The sequence below is a fragment of the Antechinus flavipes genome, chromosome 1 (genome assembly GCF_016432865.1).
Source record: "Antechinus flavipes isolate AdamAnt ecotype Samford, QLD, Australia chromosome 1, AdamAnt_v2, whole genome shotgun sequence".
Classification (NCBI taxonomy): Eukaryota; Metazoa; Chordata; class Mammalia; order Dasyuromorphia; family Dasyuridae; genus Antechinus; species Antechinus flavipes.
The window spans coordinates 430,964,483-430,980,855 of record NC_067398.1 but is presented as its reverse complement, the minus strand read 5'-3'; the positions used below and the strand labels follow the sequence as shown (position 1 = coordinate 430,980,855).

At 34.6% G+C, this 16,373-nt stretch overlaps 3 protein-coding genes across 4 annotated transcripts in view; all 3 read right to left on the bottom strand.

Moving 5' to 3' along the window:
• LOC127543695 (serpin B6-like) overlaps nucleotides 1-16,373 on the bottom strand; it is a 236,161-nt gene that overhangs the window by 162,639 nt on the left and 57,149 nt on the right. The window lies entirely within an intron of this gene.
• The window catches only part of LOC127543697 (serpin B6-like), a 131,123-nt gene that overhangs the window by 57,601 nt on the left and 57,149 nt on the right, over nucleotides 1-16,373 (bottom strand). The gene's annotated exons all lie outside the window — the stretch shown is intronic.
• LOC127543693 (serpin B6-like) overlaps nucleotides 12,552-16,373 on the bottom strand; it is a 60,970-nt gene continuing 57,148 nt past the window's right edge. The window contains exons 6-7 of one of the 2 annotated variants that reach the window (XM_051969932.1): nucleotides 14,646-14,801; nucleotides 12,552-13,194 (exon numbers count right to left, since the gene is read on the bottom strand). In XM_051969932.1, the coding sequence (XP_051825892.1) occupies nucleotides 12,790-13,194; nucleotides 14,646-14,801 (561 nt within the window). In that variant the 3' untranslated portion in view covers nucleotides 12,552-12,789. The remainder of the gene's footprint in view (nucleotides 13,195-14,645; nucleotides 14,802-16,373) is intronic. The other variant, XM_051969933.1, reaches the window with a different exon arrangement.

The following is a 16,373-nucleotide window of genomic DNA, read 5'->3' as shown; positions in this document are numbered from 1 at the left end:
TCCCTGTGCAACAAGAGAACTGTTTGGTTCTGCACACATATATTGTATCTATACTATGACATATTTAACATATAGGATTGCTTGCCATCTAGGGGAGGGGGTAAAGGGAGGAAGAAGAAAAATTGGAACAGAAGTGAGTACAAGGGATAATGTTGTAAAAAAAATTACCCTGGCATGGGTTCTGTCAATAAAAAGTTATTTTTTAAAAAATCACTATTGATTAGAGAAACACAACTCATCTATCAGATTAGCTAAAATGACAGAAAAAAATAGGGATTAATGTAGGAGATGTGGGCACACTGATATATTGGTTTTTTTTATTATAGCTTTTTATTGACAAAACATCTGCATGGGTAATTTTTCTACATTGACCCTTGCAAAAACTTCTGTTCCAACTTTTCCCTTCCTTCCTTCCACCCCTCTCCCCTAGATTGCAGGTAGTCCTATACATGATAAATATGTTAAAGCATACATTAAATACAACATATGTATACATATTTATACAGTGTTCTTGCTACACAAGAAAAATCAGATTTAGAAAGAAGGTAAAAATAACCTGAGAAGAAAAACAAAAATGCAAGCAAACAATAACAGAAAGCATGTAAATGCTATATTGTGGTTCACACTCATTTCCCAGTGTTCTTTTGCTGGGTGTAGCTGGTTCTGTTCATTACTAATCAATTGGAACTGATTTGGATTCTCTCATTGTTGAAGATAGTCACTTCCATCAGAATTGATCCTCATGTAGTGTTGTTGTTGAAGTGTATAATCCTGGTTCTGCTCATTTCACTCAGCATCAGTTCATGTAAGTCTCTCCAAGCCTCTCTGTATTCATCCTGCTGGTCATTCCTTACAGAACAATAATATTCCATAACATTCATATATGATAATTTACTTAACCATTCTCTAATTAATGGGAATTCATTTTCCAGCTTCTAGCCACTACAAACAGGGCTGCCACAAACATTTTGGCACATGCAGGTCCCTTTCCCTTTTTTAGTATCTCTTTGGGGTATAAGCCCAGTAGTAACACTGCTGGAACAAAGTGTATGCACAGTTTGACAACTTTATGAGCATAATTCCAAACTATTCTTCAGAATGACTAGATCTATTCACAACTCCACCAACAATGCATCAGTGTCCTAGTTTTCCCACATCCCCTCCAACATTCGTCATTATCTTTTCCTGTCATCTTAGCTAATCTGAGAGTGTGTCACACTAATATATTGTTAATGGAGTTGTAAAAGGATCCAACTATTCTGGAGCAATTTAATAGTATATCTGAAGGCTATAAAACTGTGTGTACCTTTGTTCCACTAGTGCCAGTATTGGGTCTATATCCCAAAGAGATCATAAAAGAAGGAAAAGAACCCACTTGTACAAAAATGTTTGTAGCAGCTCTTTTTGTGATGGCAAAGAATTGGGAAAAAAAAAACACCCACCTGTAGTCACATAAAAAAATGCTCTCAATCACCATTGATTAAAGAAATGCAAATTAAAACAATTCACATGAATCAGAATAGCTAAGATGACAGAAAAATAGTGATAAATGTAGGAGGAGATGGGGGCACACTGGAACATTAATACTTTGTTGATGGAGTTGTAAAATGGTCCAGCCATTCTGGAGCAATTTAAAAGTATGACCGAAGGGCTATAAAACTGTGCGTACCTTTGATCCAGTAATGCCATTATGGGTCGATAATCCAAAGAGATCATAATGAGTGGAGGCTCATTGATTGAGGGATGGCTGAAAAAAATTTTGGGTTATTTTTCTATGAGAAATAATGAACAGGCCATTTATTATGTGAAATAGCTCATAGGATCATCTAAATGTGACTAAGGCAGAATCATACTAAGTGAACAATGTGCTTTTAAAGTTCTAGGAGACTGTTCAGAGAAAAAGACAGGTGAGGGCAGGATCTAAGGAGTAAGGCAAGGAACTGTGAAAGAGGTTGGTTGTCTAAAGATATGCTTATCAAGACAGTGCCAGAGGTTGGAGACAGAATCGAAGGATTAACAATCGATGACCTGATCAAGATCTCTGGCTTCACATTATTCTATGCTAACAAGACAGTCCTCAGAATCTGAAAAGATTATGATTGATAATAGGAACATAATGAATTTATTTTATCCATTTCTGGGAATAAGCTGAATTCACATCACTCACCAGTCATTTATTTGTTAAAGAAATCTTAGAAAAAGTGGGTGTTGATTGTCTCTAATAGGAAGAGTACTTGGTTGAAATTTTTTAAAAGCTCGATCCAGAGATATTTTTCAAGTGCCCCAAAGTAAAGTACAATGACCTATGAGGAAAAAGTGTTGCATAGAGAAACTTAGGGGAAAGTGTGATGACACCATACTGTTACAAATCTGGTTATCAGAGCACAATAGTAGAGATTAGCACAAGAACAATTTGCTCCTTACTTGGTATTTTTGCTGGGTCTGTTTTTGTATTTTGCTGGTATTTTCCTGGAGTCAATTTACCCTATTAATCAGTTTCTCCATCTAAACACAAACCTCCTTTGAAGTATAGGAGTATGCTCTTTTCTTTTAAAATTGCTTCTTGCTTGGAATGAATGTAGAGCTAAGTCTATCATATAGGGTCCTAATTTGAAATGGTGATGAGTTTAAAGGGCTAGAATCCAGTCTAAACAGCAAAAGATAGTTGATACAGCCTCTATTGCTATATCATTCACTGTTCACCATTTGAAGATGAATTGACCAAAGTCTAGAACAAACAAATCTAATAGATAGAATGTTTGGGACAGTATCATTGCAAAGTGTTAGGCATTTGATAGAGAAAATGACTGGTTGAGAAACTCTCTAATTGAAGATATTTCCAAATATCAGAAATATTTAGGGAAACCTCATCTTACAGTCTTTAGTCTGACTAAAGAGTTAGTCCCCAATTGTAAGAGCCCATGAGGTGAGGCAGGGAGAGCTAGAAATAGAGAGATCACTTAAAAGTAGAGTCCTCATCTTTAGGCTGTGTGGTTAAAGGGCAATCAAGAAGTGTGAGATAAAACAATTGACTTGAAGAGAATTTGATTAATGTTTCAGACTTTTAGGACAGCTAGATAGCACAGGGGATAAAGCATCTGCTCTGAAATCAGGAGGACCTGAGTTCAAATTTGACCAGCTGTGTCACCTTGGACAAGCCACTTAACCTCAACTGCCTCACCAAATATATGTGTGTGTGTGTGTGTGTGTGTGTGTATCTATCTATCCATAAGTTCCCTGAAAATAGGGAATGCCATGTAGAGTGGATTCAATAAAAAGTTGGTAGGGCATAATTGCTTTTAATAGAGACTATGTCATAGAGAAATTCTTTCACTCAGTTGATAAAGAAACTCAGAAGTAATTGAAAGGAGGTAGGATGTGGTGTCCAAACATTTTGGTTTCCAGACATCTAGAGTAGGTCTGCAATCAAAAGACCCTTGAATAACAGACCAACTTGAGAAGAAAAGACTCACTTAAAGCTGAAATGATGGTTAAAACAAAGTGGGAAGCAAAGAGAGTAGCCAAGATGCCCATGAAGAAGATTGCTTTAAGAAGCTGAGATTATATTTCACTGAAAAGCAATTTCCAAAAGGGGGATTCCACCAAGCTAACAGAAGCAGTTATAAACCATTCCTTAAAAGGGGGTCTTAGTCTGTTCAGTGGCTATGGAACTTGATCTCCAAGAAAGGGATAATTACCTATAAAAAGACAGGGCGTTTGAGTATTAAGTTAGAAGGACTAGTCCCAAAAGAATAGCTAGCATAAGAGGGTTTACTGAAGCAAACAAGATTAAAAGACTTTCTCCAAGTTATACACACATTCTGGGGCCAGATTTGAATGCAGAAAGATGAATGTTTCTGACTCCAGGCCCAATACTCTATCCACTGTGACACCTAGCTGAGTTCCTGAAATGTTTTTAGAGCTTCCCAAATGAAAACAATTATAATTCAAAAGACTTTGACTTAGCTATGTAAACAAGGAAAACCAAGTGAAGGAAGAATTCTCATTGTTGAGATAATGATGTGTATTTGGGTAGATAAGCCAAACAATGTACTTCTCAACACAAAATTCTTAGTCAGACATTGAAAATGTACAAATAATTGGCCATAGAACCTAACAAGGAAGTGGGAAGACAGTATTACCTTTAAAAATATTTTCAGGTCTTTTAATAAGCTCATTTTTTTCAGTGATATTTTCCAGATGCAAGTTACAAAGCAATGTAATCTCCAAAAAAGTAAATTTGAAGATCATCCAAAAAAAATGAAAGATAAGTAAATGATCAGAATAAGTAAAGTACAGAATCTTCCAAAAAAAGAATTATTTAGGGGAAAAAATGATGGATTTGGCTTGTAGTAGGCATGAAGGATAACACATGGTCATACCATGTGCCACATTGATGTGAAGAAAAATAGGGAAAGAAACCTAAGTCACAGGGTCAATACATTCGGGTAAACTTTTCACAGAATATAGACAAGAATATAAACAATATACACAATACACACAATACACAATATACAGATTTGAATGAAGTGCATTCTGCATTGTTGAAAGCAATTGATGGCATCAAAGATCCACTGATGCATTGTATTTTCTTTTTCTTCTAATTCCCTTTCTTCTCCTCTCCTAGTCATCATCATTTAACTTAATTTCTCACTATTGACCACTAGACAATTACTGATCTGGCCAAACTGGGTTATTTAACATTCTCCAAAACATCCCAGGCATTTCCCTTCTCACTTCTGTGTTTTCCATTATATCATTCTCTTAGCTTTGAAACATCCACCCCTTCTTAATCTCTACCTTTAAAAATCCTTTAGTATCATATCCATTATGTCCTCAGTGATTACACTATCCCAACATAATCCCTTCTTGCTCTATATTCTCATTCTATTTTTTAATGAACTTTTCTCTAGCATTAATTAAAAGGATTTGGGGGGAGGCAATTAAACTAGAGTAACTTGCTCAGGAGTTACAAAATGTTTGAGGTTGACTTTGAATTCAGATCTTCTTGACTATAAAGTTGGTGCTTTATCCACTGCACCATTACCTGGGCCAGAATGGTTTTTAAATATTTAGGAAGAGAACTAGTGCTCAATTAGCACCAGCATGTTTTTCTGGAGAACTTAGAGGCATAGTAGACTGTAACAGAAGTTGACAGACTAAATTCATGTCCTTTTTTCATGGCATAACTAGACTGGGAAACCAAGAAAATGCTATAGATATTGTCTACTTAGACTTCAGTAGAACATTTGATAAAATCATCAATGCTTTCTTTATAAATAAGATATCAATATGTGGATTACATAACAATGATTAGTTGCATTGAGAACTATTTGGCTGATCACAGAGTATTCATTTATAAGTCAATGTCAACATAAAGGAAGCTTCGTAGAGACCCTCTGAGGTGTGTCTTTAGGTGTATCTTGTTTAACTTTAAAATATTAGATCCCAATGACATTGAGATACTTGCCAAATTTTTAGAAGACATAAAGCTTGGAGATATTATTCACATCTTTAATGGGAGACCAGAATAATGGATCAAATTTAACCAAAGGGACTTGAATAGATTTAATTGAATATATTTTTCAGTTTACTTTAATAGATACAGCTCTTATACGTTTAGAGATAGAACTGAATAAAATAAAGTTATACTTTACTAGATATTACTGAAATTTAATAATTGGCAGAAAAAGATTATTTGATCCTCACAAACAACTCTATGAAATAAATATTCTACAAGTATTTACAGATGAGTAACCTGAGGTTTCTCATTCAACTTGTTACTTCTATGACCTCCTTTAAGTCCCAGCTAAAATTCCATCTGCTACAGGAAGTCTTTTATAAAACTTCTTAATTCGAGTGCCTTTCCTTTCTTATTTCCTAGATTTCTTGGGCATAAATATTAGTTTAATTTTGTCTCCCAAATAAATTGTGAGCTCCCCCAGAAACTGTCTTTTTCATCTTTTTTGTATTCCTAGTGCTTAGCACAGTGTCTGCGACATAGTAGGCACTTGTTATTAATTTACCACCTGCATGACCATGATCATACAATTAATAACTACTCAAGTAGGATTTGAATCCAGACCAGCATCTTATTCATTTTGCCTACTAATGACATCAGGAATTAAGAAAGCACAATTTGCTTTCCCTAAACCACATTCGTAGGTATTACATGACTCTAGAAAAGATCATCTGAAAGTGATTTAGAGTTTTAATGGATTGTGAACTCAATTTGTGTCAACAACCTGACATACCACCTAACGAACTTTTAGATTGCTTTCAGAGTGGCAAAATATTGGGGCAAATAAAATTGTTTCACTTATAATAAAAGAGACTTGGACAAAGCTCTGAGCCAATGCCACTTTATTAAAGGGTCCATGGTCCCCTCTAATAAACTAGATCTCAAATCTTCCTTGCAATGTTAGATGCCAGACATTCAGAGATATCTAGATATTCAAGAACATCTATACCAAATATGGAATAATTCCATTGGTGGGCATATGAGTTATAGGTTAAAATGAGCAAAATGATGTGTTAGCAAAGTCATGAGTAGCATGAAATAAAGAAAATCTCCACTGAGTATCAAGGAATTAGAAATTGAATGATTGCCCAATCAGCTGGAAAATGGTTGAATAAGTTGAAGCGTATGAATGTAATGGAATATCACTATTCTATAAGAAATGATACTAGGCTGATATCAGAAAAACCTGGAAAGACTTATATGAACTGATGCTAAATGAAGAATGAATGAATGAATGAAGAAAAACCATGAGAAAGAAAAAAAACAAAAAAAGTGGAAATAGTATGCTTCAATCAATTCAGTCTCCATTGTTTTCTCTCTGGACGAAGATGACATTCTCCATCCCAATCCAATGAAATTATCTCCTACCACTATTGTACTCCTACTCCTTTTGTCTCAGAATTTTTCTTCTTTCTGCTTGCAGCAGTTGTAGGGTAATGGAGAAAAATACTGACTAGGAGGCAGGAATCTTGAGTTCTGCTATAGTGATATAGTTCTAGCTATATCACTAACAACTGTGTAACCTTAGAAAAGTCATTTCCCTTCTCTAGCCTCAGTTTCCTAATTTGTTAGACTCTGTGATATCTAACTTCTTTTCCATTTTGAACATATAGTGATTTTCCTACCAGGCTTGTCTTGCTTCCAACTAGTGGACTTTTGTTTTGCTTTGATTAAAATTAAGTGTTACTAATACCCAAGACCTTACATGACCTCACCCTTTTTTATTCCTACCTTATGAAAATAACTGCAACTTCTTACCTCAAATACTATATATAATAGAGGCATTTCTGAACAGATGATGGTCCTCAGTGTTTCCAATAGCTAGTAAAAGCCCTAAAATATAGTAGGTGCTTAATAAATATTTGTTCATTGATCTTTAAAATGTAAGATGGACTTTTGAGTAGACTTCTAAACTCAAATAAATTGTTGGTGGAATTGTGAACTAATCAAACAATTCTGAAGAACAATCTGAAACTATGTCCCCCCAAAATAAAAATCTGTGCATTCCTTTTGCTACAGCAATGCCATCACTAAGTTTGTATCCCAGAAATATCGAGGGAAAAGTAGTATATATACAAATATATTTATAGCAGCTCTTTTTGTGGTGACAAAGAATTGACTATTAAGCAGGCGCTCATTGATTGGGGAATGACTAAACAAACTATGACATATGATTGTGAGGAATACTATTGTGCTATAAGTTAGTTTCAAGAAAAAAAAATCAAGAATTATATGAACAGATGAAGTAAGAAGGATGGGGAGATCATTATGCACAGTGATAGTAATGTCATAATGATGATCATCTGTGAAGAACTTGCATCAATATATAGCTTCAAAACAATTTGAATGGAATCATGCTTTAAAAATAAATAAATAAATAATTGGCCCCCTCCACAAAAAGAACTGATGAATTCTAAGTGCACATTATAGTATTTTTTTCTTTGTTCTTTCCTTCTTTCCTTCCTTCTTTACTTCTTTCCTTCCTCCCATTGCTCCTTTCTATGGTCATTATGCAAATATGTTTTGCATGATTTCACGTCTAATTAAGGATCTCAAGTGGAAAAATTTAAGAAGCCCTGATGTCAAAAATAGTGAATGACTAGGTAATAAAGAAGGCAGCTAGGTGGTACTCTGGGTAGAGTGCTGGTCTCAAAGTCAAGAAAAACTCATCTTCCTGAGTTCAAATCTAGGCTTGGATACTAGCCCTGTGATCCTAGGCAAGTTACCTAACCCTGTTTGCCTCAGTGTCCTTATTTGTAAAATAATCTGGGGAAGGAAATGGTAAACAAATCCAATATCTTTGCTGAGAAAATCCCAAATGGGATCACAAAGAGTCAGACACAATTGAAACACATACACAATAACAAGAAAGAAAATAAAGGGAATTTAGAAGCAAATTGTTTAGGCAATAAGGAAGCAGGGAATCATTTTGAGCAAAGAAGTGAATTGATGAAATTGTGTGTTAGGGAGTTTAATCTAATGCCCTAATACATAAATCAATTTTTGTGCACATGCCATGTAAAGGTAAGAAAAGGCATATTCCTTTCTACTAATATTTAATATTCTCTACAGACAAACATATCTAACATTTGTAAAATTCCATTCATCTCCTTAATTCATAAGTTTCATGAGCAATAAGTCTATGGAGATCAAAAGCTTGGTGATTGCTGATTCTTTCCCCATGCAGTCCCAAAAGAGATATCATGCTGTCAGTGATTTCTTCACTTAGGCATCCTTGAGCAAAGACAGGAAGATAATCCCTGAATCTCAACTGTGGAAGAGACTGAAGATGAGGAAAAGTGTTTTGAAGAAGGCAAAGACAGTTCCCTGAAAATGAAAATCAAGTGGCAGGTTCAAATAGATGCCATCACTGAGCTCTGACTATCTATCTGACCTTCAGTAACCCAGAAAGATGCCATCAGCAAGGATTGCTAATTGATTGACCAAAATCAATGGAGGGCTTGAATTTTTTCTCAATAGTATTTTATTTTTACATTTGTAAAGAATGAGTTTTCAACATTGATTTTTGTATGATTTTGAGTTCCAATTTTTTTCTGCTTCCCTATATTTCAAAATCATCAAATAACCTGCATACAATTACCATTGTTTTAAAAATATTTCCATATTATTCATGTAAAAGGAAAACCATGAAAAAGAAAAAGCAAAATAAAAAAAAAGTGAAAATAGTATGCTTCAATCTGCATTCTGTCTCCACTGTTTTCTCTCTGGATGAAGATGACATTCTCCATCCCAATCCATTGATATTGCCTTAGATCATTATAGTGCTGAAAAGGGCTAACTCTGCTATAGTTGATTATCACATAATTTTGCTGTTACTTTGTACTATGTTCTCCTGGTTCTGCTCACTTCATTCAGCGTCACTTCATGTAAGTCTCTCCAGGCTTTTCTGAAATCATTCTGCTAACCATTTTTAATAGAACAGTAATATTCCATTAATATTCATCTACTATAACTTATTCAGCCATTCCCATTGGATGGGTATCCCTTCAATTTCCAATCCCTTGCCACTATAAAAAGAGTTCTATAAACATTTTTGCACATGTGTCTCCATTTCCCTCTTTTATGATCTCATTGGCATATAGACTTAGTGTTTTCACTGTTGGATCAAAGGGTTTTGTACAATTTTATAGCCCTTTGGGCATAGTTTAAAATTGCTTTCAAAATGACTGAATCATTTCTGTAAAATATTTGTAATGTAGTATTAAACTGAAAATATATACACCAAAACTTATATTACTCCAATATAAATGTTATACTGTATTATTCCAAACTGTTTCAAGTCATTTCATTGAAAACATTAAGAAAATCTTACTGTGCCTATTTTAAGTTATATAAAGAAGACAATGACATTAACAAAGCTCTTGTGGCTAGAACTAAAACACAATTAACTAAATAACTAATACAGGATCGGTTAGGAGAGAGAACACTCTCAATTGGGGGGGAAATCAAGGAATGGTTCCTAAAGTGGTTGGTGTATAATCCGAAATAGGCATACATATTTATTCAATTAGCTTGCTTCACAAGAAAAATCAGAAAAAAAAAGAGAGGGAACCTATGAGGCAGAGGTAAATAAATATTGCAATCTAAGCATATGTTATGATTAATAAAAAGATATGGAGGAACAGATGTAATTCACAGTTCTATGGAGAATAATGTCCAAAGAGACTAGAAATAGAATGGAGAAAGGATATGAAGGGTTTTTTAAGCTAAACAAAGGAGTTTGCCTTTAATTGTGGAGACAATAGGAAGTCAATGGACTTGATTGAGTATAAAAGAAATAAGCATGTATTGATAAGTAATTAATTAGGACCAAGGTTCTCCCCCATTCTATTTTATCATTCAGAAATCAATTCCTGTGAAGTGTAGATTTGAAGCTGGGAGAGGAAAAACTCATATCTGTTTGAAAAGTGAAGAAAGTTTAGCTTAAAATCACTATTGATCAGAGAAATACAAATTAAGACAATTCAGAGATATCATTACACACACCTCTCAGGTTGGCTAAGATGACAGGAAAAGATATGACAAATGTTGAAGGGGATGTGGAACACTGAACACATTCATTATTGGTGGAACTGTTAGTGGATCCAAATCATTCTGGAGAATAATTTGGAGTTATGCTCAAAGGGTTATCAAATGTGCATACTCTTTGATCCAGCAGTGTTTCTACTGGGTTTATATCCCAAAGAGATCATAAAGGAGGGAAAAGGACCCACACGTGCAAAAATGTTTGTAGTGGCAAGAAATTGGAAACTGAGTGGATGACCAACAGTTGGAGAATGGCTGAATAAGTTATGGTATATAAATGTAATGTAATATTATTTTTCTATAAGAAATGATCAGCAGGAGATTTCAGATTCAGAGCAGGATGAAGAGAATTACATGAACTGATGATAAGGGAAGTGAGCAGAACCAGGAGATCATTGTACAAGCAACAGCATGATTATACAATGATCAATTCTGATGGATGTGGGTCTTTTCAACAATGAGATAATTCAGGCCACTTCCAATGATCTTAAGATGAAGAGAGTCATCTACACCAGAGAAAGGACTGTGGGAACTCAGGATTACAACATAATATTTTTACTCTTTTGTGTGGTTTGCTTGAATTTTATTTTCTTTCTCATTTTTTTTATCTGATTTTTCTTGTGAAGCAAGATAATTGTATAAATATGTGTGCCTATTTTGGATTTAACATATTTTTACAATGTTTAACATATATTGGAATACATGCCATTTAGGGCAAGGAGTGGGGGAAGGGGAAAGAAAATTGGAACACAAGAGTTTTCAATGGTCGATGCTGAAAAAAATTATCCTTGCATATTTTTGAAAACAAAAAAACTTCAATAAAAATAAGAAAAAAAATTTAGTTTAGGTGAATTAATCGATTCCAGCTAATTATGTTTTACTCAGAGGGTTCTGGGAAAATGTGGATTTTCCCTTCTGTCAGACCAGTGATATGGCTAGAGATAATTCTATTTGAGCAAAACTGCATGATCAGTCATGTCCCCAGCCCTCATTAAAAGAAGCATATCTCTCATTATAATATTCTTTCTTCTCATTACTTATTAACTAGAGTGTATTTCCACTTTTAAAAATATTGAAGATTTCACAATTAGGTTGCTTTGTCATTGAGAGGATAAACATGCTCTTTTTGTTAACCTACCTGCTAGCAGTGGTTGATGAAACTGATGGACTATAATTTATCCAGAAACCTGTGTCTGTTGAAAATTTCTACTGATGCCAAATAGAAAAGTCACTTGGTTAGATCTACTTTTAAGGAAAATTATTTTGGCAACAGGATGTAGGATGAAATGGAATGGGGAGATAATTGAAGCGGAGGAGACTGTTACAAAAATCTTTGCAAGAGGGGATGAGGGTCTAGACTAAGATGGCAATTGTGTGGTTTATTTATTTATTTTGTTGGTGAGTCTCCAAAAAAAAATTTGTTCCCAGAGACCTCCTTCACTATTTCATGAAATCTGTTCCCAGGACTTCTACCATTCCATTTTAATTTCTACATCTTCCTCTGAATGAAAAAAAAAAAAAGGGACTGGTACCTATTTTACTGACAAAGGAATAGCAAATAGTAATATTTAGTTTTCTTTTTGTACCCAGGAAAGACACTGAGGATGTGATGTCAGAGAGAAAATGAGGTAGAACATTGGTGTCAGGAGCCTTATAAGCACTGTGCTTGGGTGAAAATTAATTGATATATAATACCTTTCTGTAACTGGGCAATGGGCAAAGCACTGAGGTATAATTATGGGGAAAGGGAGAAGCTCTATTAGTAATTAACAAAATCTGATTATGAAACATAGTAGGGAACACTGGCTTCTAGCCTTCCTTTTGTTTTCATGCCCTAAAATAAAGGTACCTGGGACACACTTTGAAAATTACATCTTTCAAAGTATAGAAAACCACAAAAGCATGCACAGGGAATGCCAGATAAAGAATTTTCCACAAAGTCCTGAGTGAAACAGAGTAAACACTATGAGGGTAAAGATTCCATCAAGAATAAATGATCTCTCTTTTTTTTAACTTTTATTTATTTTCCCCCAGTTACATGTAAAACATTTTTTAAAATATTTGTTTTTGAAATGGGAGTTCCACATTTTCTCCCTTATTCTCTCACAAAGTTTCCCCCACCCCTTGAGAAGGCACATGTGACGTTATGCAAGACATTTCCATAAAAAGATATGTTGTAAAAGAAAAGTAGAACTCCCTATACCCCCTAATAAATGATCTCTCTATGGAGAGATCACTTTGCCCCAAAACAAAATGGTTTTTGAGCTGTTATCTCGAATAAGAAAAAGGAAGGGATGGTCAACCACAAATCGAGGAATAATTCTGGCACAAGTAGCGACAATGGTTACATAAGTGGCAGCAGCTGCTTCTGTGCCTTCTTCATTAACTTCTACATAAGCTTTGTGTAAAATCTTGGATAGAAATAGGTTCTTCCCAGCTGATATCCCAGAGAAGTCAGCCTTGGACTTATCAAAGACATCTGACATGCCCAATTTTTGAAGGATGTTTTCCATGTCTAAATTCTCCTCCAATTTAAATCTGGGAAGAAAAACTTCCATCTCAGTCATCTTCATCCTCTCTGGTTTTAACCAATCTGTTAGTTTCTCAGGAGTAAGTCTTTCTTCCAACTAGAAATAAAAAAAATATATATTGTAAATCCCAAAGGATTTAATTTATTTAGATAAATACTCCTTTACTACCTAGTATATGTGAGGTTACTGTGTTAGATATGAAGTATCCTGAGGAAAAATGTTCATGCCTCCGGGAGCTTCTATTCTACTTGAAAAATTAGGAAAGTGATAAATGCAGAATCAAGCCAAAGACATGTATTCATTCTCATTCTCATTCTCTCTCTCTCTTCTCTCTCTCTCTCTCTCACTCTCTCTCTCTCTCTCACACACACACACACACACACACACACACACTCACACACACATCCCTGCACACACAGTGAAATGTCTCTTTTCTGTATTTTGCTTCAGACGACCTTAGCTTCAGAGCTGAAAGGGACGTTACAGACCATACAGTATAATATGATTATTTAACAGATGAGAAAACTGAGGATGCTTCAGGTCCCACAGGTTGTAAGAGGCTCAGTCAAAATTCCAACTGAGATCTTGGTCCCTGACTCCAAATACAACTTCTCTTTCCTACACCAAATCTCTACTCTACAACCTTGTCACTTTAACTACACCCCATCCTAGTCACCTCAGAAAATAGTTTTCATTTTCCTACTCCACCTTTAATTAACTAATTTCTAATCTTAAACTTCTCTAGAACTTTGTAGCCTTCAAAGTACTTTTACAGATTATATTCACTCTTTACCCCTCACAACCACCTAATGAATTATTTCAGGAAGAGATTGACCCATTTTACAGATGGAAAAAATGGCTTTAATTTTCCTGGAAAAGCAAAACAGTGGCTTTTCAATTGGCAAGACTGTACGCAACATGACTGAATGCTGGGCTTTATTTGTACTATGGATTTCCAAAACTGGGCTGGCTCCTAGTCATGACAGGAGCTCATCTTGATCAGATTAAAAATCAGCCCTTGGTCTCTCTGAGCTGCTAACATGGCAGTTCTCCTACAATGATAGACTATCTGCTTTGTGCTTGTTGCTGATCTATTTCTTTACCCAGACTTCCTTCCCCAACAATGTCTCTTAAGTCTCAGGGTTCCCAATCACATCTGGAGCTCTTGCTTATCTGGCTCCCATTCTGCTCTCCTTGCCCACTTCAGCAGGATCAAGAAACTCAATCCCCTTTCATTGTAGTAATTCCAGATCCTGAAATGATACTAGAGATTCTAAATTAACTAGTCTCAGGTGCATCCTGCTGCTATAACCTTCCACAGTCAGGCCCTAATCCTGAATACAAGGGCTCCTCCAATACCATACTGAACCTACTTGTGATATGATACAGAGATAACACTCTGTAACCTTCAGTCATAGATCTATCACTAGATGATTCATTTTAAAGGATTGGATTATTAAAACCAAAATTCAGATGAAATGACTCCAGTTCTGAACAATTTTTTCCCAAAATTTTCCAGAAGTAGGTAGCATATCACTTTCTCTTACCATTTTTAGATCTGTGTTCTTATCTGGAAGCAAAATGACCATGTCCATTTGTCCTCCAACATAAGGCAGAACTAGGACCTGGGTGGACACTTCTCTTATGTAGGTTGTCCTAAATTGAGATTTCAAAAACATCATTTGTACTGGTTTCTGCTTCTCCTAAAAGGAAATGAATGCACATCAAAGTGAATCCAGGGCAACTGAAGGAGGCAAAGAAAATCAACACAACTTTCTAAAAAAGCACATTTTTGCGCCTTTACTTCATGTTTTTAGACTATAAACCCTCTGGGGGTATAAATCAAGTGTCTACAGAATTGATGCTTTCTCGTCCTGGGGATTTTTCCTTAAATGGAAATGGGCTATATTTATTTATAGAAAATATACCTTTTATTCTTTCCTCTGACATAGAGCAGCTCTTGGAAGGCATATATGAATAAAAATAATTCTAAAACCCAAGAGTTCCTAACTTTTTCTTTCTATGGAACTTCTTTTAAGTAAAGCACTTGTTATTCTCTTGTTATCTTCTTCCCCTTTTTCCTATAAAAACAAGAAAGGCTCAGAACTGAAATAAGTCTACAATCAAATACACAATTAATATTCAGTGTGAATGTTTCACTCAAATTGTTTTAATCCTTTACATCTAAACTGATGGTGTTATGAAAACTTAATTCTCATTGAAAGAACTTTCATGTGTCACCAAACTATGTGCACCATAATTAAAGAACAAATTGCAGAACCTTTTATTCCATTCAAAACACATTATTCCTACTAATAAGATTTAGCTAGCCAGAACATCTTTTTAAGGTGGTAAGTGTTAGGGGAAATGGAGAAAAGAGTCTAGTCCTAACCTTTCTCAATACCCAAATCCTTATATGTTCTCTATAAATTTTCTAGAACATTTTACTAGTACTAGTACTAGTTTCTAGAACATTTCAATTAGCATGTGTGTTGTTTTTTGTTTTGTTTTCAATTGTAAAATATTTTTTCTATCAATTAGCACTTTTTTGCCAATTACATGTAATGTCTATTTTAAACATTCTTTTTAAAATATAATTTTGTTTTTCCAAAATTTCTCTCTATCTCTTCCCTTCCTTCTCCCTAAGATAGTAAGCAATTTGATATAGATTCTGTGGAAGTACCCCTGAGATAAATGTCTATTTATTATGGATTTATTTGTGTCCAGTGCATCTCCCTGAGTAATGTATATAGAATATATATTGTTATGTAATGTAGGTTATAGAATGTAATGTAAGTTATAGAAAAGACACATTAATCATAGGGGTATTTTCGCCTATCTAGTTACTTTTTAATAATACAGAATAATAATACAGAAGTATCATATCTCTACTTCAATTGATATTCAAAAGCTCTTTTTAAATTACCAATTTAGTTTCTGACATAAGAGTACATTGATAGAGAAAATCTTCTTTGTTCATATAATTTTGTTTATTCCCTGAAATATGAGATATTTAACAGCTGGTTTGACAGTTGACAGAAAAGTATTCAGATAAATAATGCTTTCTCTGGATTTATGTATATGTATGCATATATGGAAATTTGTGTATATACATAACATACACCCTTATACATGTACATATACATACACACATACATAGATATCAACATCCTAAAAGGCTGTACTCTTTGTTACACCTTTTATTACTTGATGATATAAACTCACATTGATCCCTCTCCTCTAAGTCCTTTTGTACTTCTAGTCTGTTCAATGAA